We start from the raw sequence: 14,182 nt of genomic DNA on the forward strand, positions 1-14,182 counted from the left end.
TGCATGCGCCCTACGAGTTTTCAGTAATTTTAGCGCATGTGCAGTTATAAAAACTTTGTGACCATCTGCATCGCGTGTGGACTGCGTGCTGCTTTGAATAATACCCACAATCCTCTGTGTAGGATTTGCCTGCCCATACCATACTCATTATATGTATTATCCTCTCTTTCAGCCACGTCTGCTACTCCACCGATAAGAGAGAGTGCGTCATCAGTCATAGAGGGTGATAAGGTGACGCTGACCTGTAAGAGAAGACATGACCCAGGTACAGCGACCCCACAAGTGCAGTTTGCAATCTACAGAGATGAGAGGAAAGTGCAGGAGTTCGGACCATCGGCTACATACATCGTTCCATCAGCTCAGCTGGAGGATTCTGGGAATTATACCTGTGTAGTGAGAAATTCCTCCGGCAGCGTGCGGAAGACTAGCGCGGTCTCTCTTCACGTAGAAGGTGAGTGCGTTGCACTGACACACCGTAGGGCAAACTCGGTACATCAAACACAGCCCTGAAAGCATACATAAGTAGCTGTCTAAGCTTGCTCAGGCTGGCCTTTGCGGGCGTCTTGTGAGGTCAGGAAATATGCATCCAGAGACGCAGACACTGGCCTTGCCAGTCCTGGAAAATGGGGGCAACACACCCCTGTTTGCGGAAACGCCAGACATCCCCGCACTGCCCCCTGAACATTAGAATGGGGACTGCTTGCGATCAACTAAGGAACTGTTCTGCACATGTGCAGGAGACTTTCTATAGATATAATGCAAGGTCAAAGACATTTTAACCAAACTTATAGGGCGCACTCTCTTGTTTGCTGGAAACTATTCCTTTCTGACTTAATCTGGATGTGTCCAGTTTCTAGGTCACCTTACTTCAGCTTTTCTGCATTTGAATAACCTTTAATGACGTCATATCATATATCAATATGGTGCCCTGACTCTATCAGGACCGAATCGCAATCATTAATAAATAAGCCGCTTTGTGTGCCGCCAAAAGCAGTAACACGTTGGGCTTGGACCCTACACTGCTGGTAGAGTAGGGAGCAGTGCGACTCAGTGGCTAGGGCAGCGCTAATATAATACCTCTATTATTCCACCTTTAGGGTTGTCTATTAGGCTCTGTGCGCAGGAACCCCCTTGGTTTTCTTCACTTGTATTTATGGCTGTGATATTTTTATATATGTAGATATATTTTTATTAGACCTTCGTAAAACTTCTCTTTACTTTTTCCTGCAGCTGGTCAGATCCTTTTTTTTCAATTGAACAAGAAAAAAAAAATGTGTAAGAAAAACAGCGGGATTTCTGCATCTAAAGATGCACAAAGTGGGGTCTCTGCCCTTGCACACGTAGACTCATGGCTGTACTCCAGGGAGGGGCTTATTCTAGTCATTTGCATAGACACAACTTCAGCGGGAGATGTACACACAGACGCGTCTGCAAAAATCACCCCTATTGTGAATCCTGATTTTTCTATAATAAAACCACTTAGTTTAGTATATTGAACTGACAATTGTATAATTATAACATGGCATATTGCCCCTTCGATTCAAGTCACACAGAGATTCACCCGCGTGGCCTTATATCACCCGTTCCCATCCGAAGCAAAATGCGCTTTTGATAAAGCTCTATCAGCAACGTAATGCGGTAAGCGTGGATGAGGGAGTAGCAGCGTTATTATAAGCTTTTGGAGCCCTGGATAGACCACAATAAGGGGCACATTTATTATTTGGGTTTTAAAGGACTTTTTGTTGCCTCTATTTGGGGTTGCCACGAGGAAGGGGGGCAGGAAAGGACCAAGGTGGAAGCGAGGAGTAATGTGAAGTTGGAGGAGAGTAATGCACAGGGCTGGTCCTACAGTAACTAGTCATACGCTTCTCACACTCTCTCACAAAGCCCTCACCCACTCCTCTCCCATCTACATCTCTTACCTTATCTCCCTTTACTCTCCCACCCGTCCTCTTCACTCTGCTAATGCACGCCGTCTCTCCTGTCTACGGATTACTTCCTCCCACTCCTACCTCCAAGATTTTTCACGTGCTGCACCACTTCTCTGGAATTCCCTACCTCTCCCCCTCAGACTCTCCACCTCTCTACAAAACTTCAAACAAGCTCTCAAGACCCACTTCTTCACCAAACCCAGCCAAATCTCATCCTAACCCTCTGTTCTACGCTCTCTATGTACCACGTCTGTGTCACCCCTGTCTGTCTACCCCTCCCCTTTAGAATGTAAGCTCTCACGAGCAGGGCCCTCTTCCCTCATGTGCTTAACCTTTTTTTAATAATCTTCAACTGCACCACATCCAGCAGTCTTCTGCCACCTGATACTTATTCCAGTGTCATCTGCTGATGTAACTATGTGTATTTACCCTGTACTTGTCCTATACTGTCATCCAACTGTAAGTTGCTGTTTTCCTGTTTGATTATTTGTTTATGTATTCTGTAATTGGGCGCTGCGGAACCCATTGTGGCGCCATATAAATAAAGGAAGGGGGATTATCTCTACCCTGACACTCGCCTAGTACTTTGGTGCCTCTCAAACATTTGGGACGGGGGGGGAGGGAGGGAACTTTCCCACTCCCTGTTCCCACACCTACTGCTACACCCATGTAACTCATTTGACGTTTTCTACCAGCCAGATATTTGGGTGGCTTTGTGTGATAAAGTATGACAGCTGATAAGGGTGATAAGGTGAGGCGATTTATCACAGCTAAAGCACCAAAATCAGCTCCTGACATATTTTAAAAACATCCTGTGACACGGCAGAAGCTGATTGGCTGGTACCTTATCATACAGAGTTCTACAGAATTCTAGCTTCTGTCACATTGTCATGATTTGTGCTTTTATCATTTTCCATTAGTATATCACTCAGGACTCTCTGTTATGTTCAGCCAGAGCGATTGTAATATGAGAGCACATACTAGACATGTAGTAGTAACAATATTGTTCCTTTGTTTCACCTGTTGTATATCATTGTTTTGTACAGTGCTGCAGAACTATGTGGCATCCTGTAAATACATAGTGATGATAATAATACTGCTAATGTTAGCTGCCGCCCGGCAGAGATGAGAGACTCTTACCGGAGCCATCGCAAACTAATTCGCAGCTGTGGACACTCGCAGCCTATACGCAAGAATGAGGAACCTTGAGGCAAAGGGTAGGTCTATGGCTATGCAGCAGTAGCGGCACAGACGCCATGTTTTTGCATGTACGAGCCGGCAGCTGACAACAGATACATGCCCTGAAAATGGCCACAACGCAACCACTTCCCCGTTAATGGTCACTTCCTGTCAATCACTTTTCCATGAAATCGCAGCAGCACCTTGACGCATGTGTGTTGCGACCGCAGTCTGACGATAATCCTGAACAACAGCATTGCGTGCAAACATGAATGAAGCCCTAGAAAGAAGGCTAGACGTAAATCTGTTATCCTAAAACTTGCTGGCAGCGGTGTTAGTACTGAGCACTGACAGATGGGGATGCGGGGGACTGTATATGAGGCACAAGCACTAGTGCATAGGTGGTGTATCGGACAGGCACCAAGCGCAGTCACAGTACAAGAGGCTCCTCCCAAGAATTTGCTGGCAGAGACCATGCTTCTGCTCCACAGAGACCTGGAGAGGGCTGATGGAACAGCGTGTTTCCCACTACAGCGAGGAATGACGAGGGACCCCCAGGTCTGCAGTTAACTGCTCTTGGGCATGGTTCTGGGGGGATGTTCCTTGCTGCCTGTGAAAGGGCTTGCAAAATGTAGTCCGTACTGAAAGTGTCTGTCTGATAACCATTGAAGCACAAGTGACCGAGGAGGGAGCACTGGATCCTGGCTTGGATGCCATGTCAGCAGGTTGACCCACAGGAATTCGATTACTCAGCTAGAAGTGTTTGAGGCTATGATGACCATCCATGGAATTGTGGCTTCCAGTCTCATAGGATTAGCTTGCCATGTCTTAAATCCAGCAGTTGAAAAAGAACTGTCCTTTTAGCCTACCTCAATCATTAGTGATCCATTACAATAGTGGTCATGGTGGGTGATCTACCCAAAACCAGTCAGATGGGGTAGAGGGGCATTTTTGACCCCTCATCCACGAATGCTAAGCATGTGGACACCTTTAGCTGGTTAGGAGTCACCAGAGAAGTGATCATTTTCAGGGAGAGCTGATGCAGACATTGTGGAAGAAATGTGATGGTAGACCCATGGTCACCACCCACTATATTTGGGAGGTATAGCCGTACCCTCAATTAATTGCTGCAGGCGAGGGTCTACTCAGAGGAGGAAGACTGGAGAAGTCCCTGCTACAACTGCACTTTTTATGCTATATCTACCACTTGGCCAGGATGGCACTCACCAGGGGCGCCAGCAGACGAGGGATGCTGCATGGCAGTGCCACTTGTGGCCAGGGGGCAGAATCACATAGTAGAGGCAGCATCTGTGTTCCCTCTGGGGCAGGGCCTGGAGACTAGCACAGCAGACATCAGCCGCTGATTACTGGAGCCTGTGTCCTGCACCGCGCCGTAATATATAAACTACAGCTCCCAGCTACAAGACCACGTGCCTTTTTCAGCACACATGCCTTCCGCATTTCAGATATTGGGGTGGGTTGGGTGCTAGTCCCTACTTTGCCAGGGGTGCTCGGACCCCTATATATACCCCTGCTGGTGTACTATAAGGGATACCGCACCTGCTACATAAAATAAAAGACAGCTGCCACAATATTCTGTCTTTAAGGGGTATATTCAGTTAGGGTCGAAAGCTGCCATCTGTCGGTAAGACGGCAGTTTTCGACTTTTTAAGGTCGAATTGTGATTCCACCTATTCATTCCCCAGCATTTTTATTTGACAAGTCGTGGAATTTGACTTGTCTAATACTACGTGAATCGGCGGGATAGCTGCCAATTCACATACTTTTGAGGGGAACGTGGCCAAATTCGACAGGATTTGGCCCCGTCTCCTACCATCTCAGTCCAACATAAAAAAATGTCGGACTGAGATGAGGGACCTTACAGGAGGAGACGGGGAAGAGGTGCGGGCAGACAGGGGAGAGCAGCGCTACAGCAGGATGTGTCACAGCCGCGCCGCTCACGGCAGCGTCCACCTGGCTCCAGCAAGTGAGGTCACGCTTGCTGGAGCCAGGTGGACACTGCCGTGAGTTCTGGTGGTTGTGAGAAATCCTTCTCCAGCGCTACTCTCCCCCGTCTGCCTACGGCTGTCCCTGCTGGTCTCCACCCTCTCCTCCGCTCACAGGTCTCCTCTCAATTCGACTTTTTTTTTAAAGTCGAATTGAGATGAGATCAGGGCCGGAGCTTCCACTAGGCAGCTTTAGGCAGCTGCCTAGGGGCGCCGGGACCTGATGGGGCGTCCTGCTACAGCTGCATGAAAAAGGTAGTGAGGTCCTACATCTCAAAACAGCCGCAATCCCACTGGCACAATTTTCTACAGTTTATTGTCTGAGGGGTGGGGGTGTAGGCACAGCACTATCGGACCCTTACGGAGGAATAGTCCGGGATCATTTGTATCGGCCACCCCTTCCTTTCCCATCTCGACTCCTCTGATTGGTTGGCAGAAGGACTGGATAAGTTTGCACATACGTTTATTACTGACAGTACATCGAGGAGGGTGTCATACAGGGACGGCATCAGTGGTGGGATTCAAATAAATTAACAACAGGTTCTATGTCCTAACGACCATTTTAAGTATACCAAAAGATAAACCGAAAGGATAGTTTAATAATTCATGCATTTAATACTCAAAACAGAACAATAAAAGAGGTACACAAAGCTAGATTATGTTATTAGAAAGAGTTTTAAAATATCAAATACCTGACAAACTGTTATTGATGATATTTCCGTATTGCTGTTTGTTTGGTAATTTTCTTTGCTTTTATCCGAGCATCATCGGACTAATATTCTATAATTTCTTCTGTTAATGTATTGATACGTTATTAAACTGTGCATTCTTTATTACATGCCCGTAAATAAATGGTATTTATTGTATATACAATATTGTATAAAGTGCAGCAGCAGGAGGAGGAGGAGGAGGACCTGCTGCACTTTATACAATATTATTTGCTTGTTACCCTCAACACAGGCTCCATATTACACGGCCGAGGCTGCTGCTGTTTAGTAAGTGTGTTTTTACTCATATGATAACAGAACTTATGACTAGGTCTAGGTGGTCACTCAATCAGTCAGTCACTCAATCAGTCAGTCACTCAATCAGTCAGTCACTCAATCAGTCAGTCACTCAATCAGTCAGTCACTCAATCAGTCAGTCACTCAATCAGTCAGTCACTCAATCAGTCAGTCACTCAGTCAGTCAGTCACTCAGTCAGTCAGTCAGTCAGTCAGTCACTCAGTCACTCAGTCAGTCAGTCACTCAGTCAGTCAGTCACTCAGTCAGTCAGTCACTCAGTCAGTCAGTCACTCAGTCAGTCAGTCACTCAGTCAGTCACTCAGTCAGTCACTCAGTCAGTCAGTCACTCAGTCAGTCACTCAGTCAGTCACTCAGTCAGTCACTCAGTCAGTCACTCAGTCAGTCAGTCAGTCAGACACACAGGAACTATGAAGAGCAGCACTGCTCCTCCTCTCTGGCGCAGCACATAACAGAACAGCCAGGGGCGGGCGCACGCTGCGAGTAGGATAATGATTGTACATACTGGGGACATGGAGAGAGTCACAGACAGTGCAGTGCCGGCGGTGGTGCGGCCCGCAACCGCTAGCATTAGCGTCACGCGGGTCCGCGATTAGCAGCAGCATGGGGCGGGCGGCAGGCAGCAATGACCGGAGGGGCAGGCGGCGTTGTGGGAGGTGGCGGTCCGTGCGCTGCGTGACGTCATGACGTCCGCACCCGTTGCGCCCCCCAGGATTCGGATTCTGCACTCCAGGCCAGTGGATCAGGCAGACAGGCGGCGCTAGTGAGCAAACGGTTCGCAGAACCATACCTAACCAACCATCCCACCACTGGGCTGCACCCTTATCTCACACTGGCTGTATGACGGGGGAGATTATACAATGTGCAGGTTACATATGTATCTGTGCACAGCACACACCCAATAGTACAACACTAGGTCTGTGTTAGTACCACATGAGTTCTTGCTGGCTGTAAATGAGCCACACGTCACACCATACCCAGCGATTGTATTCTCTTCTCTTTCAGCTCTGTTTGATGCCCCAGTAATAAGAACTAATCGGTCATCAGTGACAGAGGACGATGAGATGACCCTGACCTGTGACACAGCACGTCACCCGGCCAGAGCTTCTACAGAGCTGCAATTTGCATTCTACAGAGATGGGAGGAATGTGCAGAAATTCAGGGCATCCCCTACGTACAGCGTTGTGTCGGCGCAGCTGGAGCATTCTGGGAGCTATTCATGTGATGTGAGGACTGGCAGCGGCAGTGTGTGGAAGAGGAGTGACGTGTTACCTATACAGATACAAGGTGAGTTTGAGATGCTGAGATTATACACCTGTATCATATCAGTAATGGTTGCAAGGTGTGCTGTGTATACGGGCCTCTGGGACCAAGGGGGGTCCACAATGCACACCCTGCACCCAATACTTACCACTACAGAGTCCATGTCGGCGGCAGTAGCAGTGCTCTAGAAAACCCCAGGAAAATGGTGCGGCGGACATTTTCCCAGTGTTTCACGCATGTACAGTATGAAGATCACTGGGAAAATGGCCTCTGCACCATTTTCACAGAGACCTGTGCATGCGCGCTATACTCGGGGACAGAGGTATGGTCTACTAGTGACCCTAGTGCTCGGAGTCACTGCGTTGCTGGCTAGAGAGGAGGGGGCCCGGATGGAGACTGCACATTGGGCCTCCTCCCGTATTTATAGATCAGACTTTACAACTTTTATGGTCTCCTCTCCAGGAGAAGCCCAGAGAGGAGACACTGCAGGACACTTTTGGAGGGGGGTGGGGAAGGGGCTAAATGACTCAAATTTGTGACATTTAGGCCCACCCCCTCTATACGGAGCTGGAATTCCAGGTATAATCTCATCATGCCTACTTCACTGGGAAGAAGGTGGGATGCGGCCACTCTTTCATGGGTGTGGGAGACTGCCGCGAGAAAATCAAGGGTCTTCCGCAACCTGTGGGAAGAGTAGACAAGTTGACTATATATTTCCCAACCTTGCAAATGGCCACCCCCATACAACAAACAGCCATATTTACTCAAAGCCATGCTATTATATTGGTAAGCTTCAGATACAGCATATTATGGCTGCCCCTTCATAGCCAGGACCAGTATAGAGCTAGGAGATGGTGAAATATGGCAGATACGCATTATGTAGATGACTGAGGGCTATGCAATAAGCGGGAAAGGCCAATAAGTGCATTGGCTTCTGGGTGATGGATAGTTTGGGGGATAAGGAGTAAAACCATTCTTGATTGGCAGGATGTTATTACAAGGCAGCATATCGGGGTAGTGGGGGTGGAGTTAGTGATGTTCGTATAGACATAAGAAGTATGCTGGAAGCTTCCAGGAGCCGGCTGCTGTTTGCCTGCAGGGCCGGACTAAGGGCTGATAATGTCGATATTATCTTAAACCATAAAGCTATACCTTTAAACACACCTTTACCATGGAGCTGCTGCGGTCGCTAGCTCACGCTACGTACTTCGTACGCTATTTGCGCACAGAGTCCCGTACCGTGTACGCACTCAGCGTACAAATGCCGCACTGTGGGTACAAAGCGCACACAGCGTGCGCACACAATTAATAACCTTTAAACCTTGTTAATGATACAATGTGATGATATGCTTACTCTTTAAACCTTTAGCAGCAAAGTACTGCAACGATGTTATACCGTAAACCTTAAGTAGCGCTGACGGTACAAAGTATCCGCAGTGCGTACACCTTATCAATACTATACACCTTATACATATAAATACACTCTAAGATCCTTTTGCAGGAAAGTGAAGGCACAACACCGTTTTGTAGTTGAAACCACAGGGTTCTAAAGCCACCGTGGATTTGTTCCAAAAGGTAAACAATACAATTTATACACTACAGGCTATCAAGTAAATCTAAACAGAATAATGGCTACAGAGAATGTACATACGTGAGAATGTTCGCAAGTGCAACCCGAGTCGGTCCTCCGCTGGTCATACAGATAGCGTTCAGAGTCTTGTGTGTCCAAACCTGCTGCAAGCTCTCTTTATTCACTTCATCCAAAACAATACAATGGTCACTGTAATCCCTTTGTCTATTGGACACAGAGATGTACCTTTTCATTACGGGAGAGGTCATAGGTTGATTTGAAAAGGTGGGCTATGTCTTTCTCAACTACTCTTGTGGGTGGTCTCCTCTGGATTCCCCCCGCATACATAATATACAGTAAATAAAGTTTAAACCTATATTCTGCTTCTGCATCTAACTATCCTCAGGAACATGCGATTTTCCTCAAACCAACACCAGAATGTTTCCCTTAAAATACCCTACAGCTGGATACCAAACACCACCTTGTAACCTTGTTCTGTCCCCTCCTATCCTGTAAAGGTGAATCCCTTTGTTCTGTTATCATTTTAAACAGCTATTTCTTTCTGATGTGGTGCAGGGGGCTATGTGTACAATGTGCACTATTTGGGTTAAATATGTAATGTTCTAATAACCCTCTACGCGCTCACAAACTCCGCCGTAAATACCCATATCATGCGCATGATCACCGGAGCGATCCTACGCAAATTGCGGATATGTGCACGAATGGAGGACTGAGTGCACGAGCAGCGGGCATGTGCATGGGGTTAGTACAAGGCATATGTATTACAATATTTTTCGACTTTGACAGGGCCACATGGGCCTGGGCTGAAAATGATGAAAGGCCTCTTATGAGAAGCATAGGAGGTGTGGTCATGTGTGGGTGTGGCCAGTGCTGTGTGGGTGTGACCAGTGCTTTATGGGTGTGGCCAGTGCCATGTGAATGTGTACACCACTATACTATCAGCCCCAGTGTCTCCCTCAATATGTAAAAGTAGAAGAATTGCATCATATTGTGAGTAAAATAGAAATAAAATGTAAATACTTATGGCTGACCAGACTAGTTTCCACTCCTAGCCCCCCTCCTTCCACCTGTTGCCCCTCTGCCAGCCCCACGCCACCTCCTTGCCCCACCAGTCTCCCAGTCCCGAACTCTTCCCCACTTTGTGGGTGCGCTTTCCCAATTAGGTGCATACATGCGCTTCTGCAGATTCTGACATTCAGGTACTTGCATCCATTTGGGCGTCAGTATCCCCCACTCCTCCCTGCTTTACCTCTCCCCTGTGGATACAACAGTGGGCCTAATCCAGATCTTATCGCAGCAGCAAATTTGTTAGCTAATGGGCAAAACCATGTGCAGTGCAGGGGGGGCAGATGTAACATGTGCAGAGAGAGTTAGATTTGGGTGGGGTGCAGCGATGGACTGGGGCCTTGATTCGGCCTTGGCATTTGTGAACGCGCGTGCACGTCACAGGGGGGCACGCCGCACAACGTATGGGGGCGTGGACTCGTGGCACGCCCCCATTACCATGGCGACGGTTGCTGGTGGGGCGGGATGCACCGCGATTCCGGGGGCATGGACTCACGGCTCACCTCCATTTCAATGGAGACCATGGAACCAGGCCCGTCTTAACAGCAGTGTAGGCCCCTGGGCACAGCAATGCACTGGGCCCCCTACCCATCCTCCAGCGGTAGGGGTGGGGGGGTGCTATCAGTGGCAGCTTTGATATCCCGCGGGCGGTAGGGGGGTGTTCTATCTTCTGCTCAGCATGTAGGACTGGAGCAGTAATTTCTGCTAATAACTCCTTTACTGCACAGATGGGGCTAAACTGTAGAAGGGGCATTGGGCTGAATGAAGGGGCCCTGGTACATGACTTCCAGGGTGGTAGGGGGTGTTTAATACGTAGGGGAGGGGTGGATAGTGGAGTGGGCTTAATATTTATCATTTCCGGTGGGAGGGCAGCTTGCTTGATTGCAGATATCTCATGTTCCTGAAAATAGATTTCTTAGCTTTAAATGGGATAAAAAAAACTAGAGAGTCACACCTTTCAGGAGGTGCTGGGGACACCTTTCAGGAGGTGCTGGGGACCAGTAGCGGATCTTGCCATGGGCAAGCAGGACTTTTGGCCGGGGCGCCGCCTTCCGGAGGGCGCCGCACCATGGCAAGATCTGCTGCTGCTGTGGTGCCCCCTGCTGTACGCTGTGAAGGGAACGGAAACTAGACACTATGCGTCTAGTTTCCCTTCCTGGAGAGGACCTTAACTGTAACGATATGCGGTGCGTGTTGACGTCATCGCGCACCGCACAGCAAAGGTCCTCTCCACGAAGGGAAACTAGACGCTACACGTCTAGTTCCCTTCGTGGAGAGGACCTTTGCTGTGCCGTGCGCGATGACGTCATCGCGCACCGCACATCCTACTACAGTACAGGGGGGCGTAACCGACCACGCCCCCTGTATGAAGCCACGCCCCCTAATGCCGCCCGGGTCACAAGAAGCCCCGGAACCGGCCCTGCTGGGGACACCTTTCAGGAGGTACTGGGGACTTGGGGATCAGAGGTCAGGTGCCAGAGCAATCCACCAACGAAAATCTAAAACTGCATATTAGGCGTGTGGAGCTGGAGCAGGGTGCAGCTGCTGGAAGGCTGATATCTCTGGTTCTGGGCATAGTACAAACAAGCTGCCAGTGTCCACCAAAAGGAGAGAGTCCCAGCTTTTTGGATATACCCTCAGAGAAACTCGAATCTGAGATATCTGGCTGGGAAGAGCAATTAACAGGCTTGGATGGAGACCACTGCTTTCAAGTCGGATATCTCCAGTTCCCGAGGGCCGATTTTAAAAAATCTGGGACCCCTGGAAAGAGGGGACCCTCAGCTATCCGCCTGGGGCACTTACACTCCTGGGGCCCTTGGACAAGTGCCCATTGAGCCCATACGAAAAGATGGCCCGGCACGGAACCAGAGAGCCGGAGGCTGTGCTGCGTGCAGCCTTCCCGGCTCTCTGAGTGACCGTTTCGGCCCTTCTGGCATGTGCCAGATGGCCAGTCCGGCCATGGTGGGGTGTGTTCAAACTGAAATCTAAATTGCAGTGTAAAAATAAAGCAGCCAGTATCCACCCTGCACAGAAACAATATAACCCACCCAAGTCTAACTCTCTCTGCACATGTTACATCTGCCACCCCTGCAGTGCACATGGTTCTGCCCATTACCCAGAAAGACTAAGAAATCTCAATATGTATAGTTTGGAGCAGAGAAGGGAAAGGGGGGACATGATAGAAACTTTCAAATATATCAAGGGTCTTAACAAAGTCCAGGAGGAAATATTCTCCAAAATGAAGAGATGTAATAGGACACGAGGACATGCACTGAGACTGGAGGGAAGAGGTTCAGGGGAAATGTGAGGAAAAATTACTTCACAGAAAGGGTAGTGGACAAGTGGAATAGCCTTCCATCAGAGGTGGTAGAGGCTAAGACAGTAGAGCAATGTAAACATGCATGGGATAGACATAAGGATATCCTTACAAAGAAATAAGGATCAAATAAGGTTAGAGATAAAAATATGGTTAAAAAAAGGGGCAGACTAGATGGGCCAAGTGGTTCTTATCTGCCGTAAGATTCTATTAGCGAACAAATTTGCTGCTGCCATCAGATCTGAACTAGGCCCAGTGTGCCATCCTCAAATCTGGTTAATAACAGATGGAAATGCAATATATTTTTCTACTGCTTGTTTAAGAAGCTATTGGGGGTCATTCCGAGTTGATGGCACGCTGCCAATTTTCGTAGCGCAGCAATCAGGTTACTACTGTGCATGCGCATCTTACGGGTACAAACAGCATTATTGCTGTGCAGTGCTTCTAGCGACTATTCCATTCACACAATCGTTCGCAAGGAGATTGACAAGAAGAAGGCGTTTATGGGTGTTAACTGACCGTTTTCTGGGAGTGGTAGGGAAAACGCAGGCGTGTCTAGGCGTTTGCAGGGCGGGTGTCTGACGTCAATTTCGGGACCAAAAAGACTGAAGTGATTGCAAGGGCTGAGTAAGTTCAGACCTACTCTGAAACTGCAAAAAACGTTTTCGTCACGCTCGGCTGCACATGCAATCACACACCTGCAAAACGAAAATACACTCCCCGGTGGGTGGTGACTATGCGTTTGCACGGCTGCAAAAAGTAGCTAGCGAGCAATCAACTCGGAATGAGGGTCATTGGGGGTGATTCAGAGTTGTTCGCTCGCTAGCAGCTTTTAGCAGCATTGCACACGCTAAGCCGCCGCCCTCTGGGAGTGTATATTAGCTTAGCAGAATTGCGAATAGAAATTTCTTAGCAGTTTCTGAGTAGCTCGACACTTACAAATAGCGATCAGTTCAGTCCGTTTCGTTCTTGGTTTGACGTCACACACACTCCCAGCGTTCGGCCAGCCACTCCCCCGTTTCTCCAGACACTCCCGCGTTTTTCCCTGAAACGCCTGCGTTTTTCCGAACACTCCCAGAAAACGGCCAGTTTCCGCCCAGAAACACCCACTTCCTGTCAATCACACTATGATTAGCAGAACGATGAAAAAACCTTGTTACGCCGTGAGTAAAATACCAAACTTTTGTGCTAATTTACTTGGCTCAGGCGCGCTGCGTACATTGCGCATGCGCAGTATGCGACTAATCGCTCCGTAGCGAAAAAAAATAACGAGCGAACAACTCGGAATGACCCCCATTGTCTCTACTTAAGGGAATTTAAAAGATCCGTTTTTGGGGGTTTTACCGCATTTTCAAATGTACTAACCCCTGGCCTGAACATGCAGGAGGTCCAAAGGTGTCTTCCCTGTGCACTGCACCAGTCATCACACATTCTCAGAATAGTGGAACATTTATACACTGTGCAGGTTTTCTATGTATTTGTGCACAACACACAACCAAGCACAATAGTGCGACGTGATGTGTGCGTTTTTTTGGCCGAATTCAGTAAGTTGCAGCAATTTACAGCGGGTTAATTGATCCCCCAAAGCTATTCCAATAGCCCCAAAGTCAATCCGTCGGCAGTGTTAACGCCTAGGTCCGAAAACTTACCCCTGGATTCTATATGTAATACCTGAAAATCTCATTTAATGGTTGAAAAAAACCGCACTGAAATGAATAGTCTGAGGCTAAAAATCATGAAAAAGCTTGAGGCTAATTATCAGGGGTACTGGACCCTTTGTGTAACACTTGCTGGATCCAGATGGCCC

The 14,182-nt window shown here is 48.3% G+C and overlaps 1 protein-coding gene across 1 annotated transcript in view; it reads left to right on the forward strand.

Moving 5' to 3' along the window:
• The first annotated feature begins 368 nt into the window (after positions 1–368).
• Positions 369–14,182, forward strand: part of LOC134980209 (Fc receptor-like protein 2) — a 34,559-nt gene continuing 20,745 nt past the window's right edge. The window contains exons 1-2 of the mRNA XM_063946913.1: positions 369–451; positions 7,145–7,426. Of these exons, the coding sequence (XP_063802983.1) occupies positions 7,204–7,426 (223 nt within the window). The 5' untranslated portion in view covers positions 369–451; positions 7,145–7,203. The remainder of the gene's footprint in view (positions 452–7,144; positions 7,427–14,182) is intronic.

Source organism: Pseudophryne corroboree, chromosome 12, assembly GCF_028390025.1.
Source record: "Pseudophryne corroboree isolate aPseCor3 chromosome 12, aPseCor3.hap2, whole genome shotgun sequence".
Taxonomy (NCBI): domain Eukaryota; kingdom Metazoa; phylum Chordata; class Amphibia; order Anura; family Myobatrachidae; genus Pseudophryne; species Pseudophryne corroboree.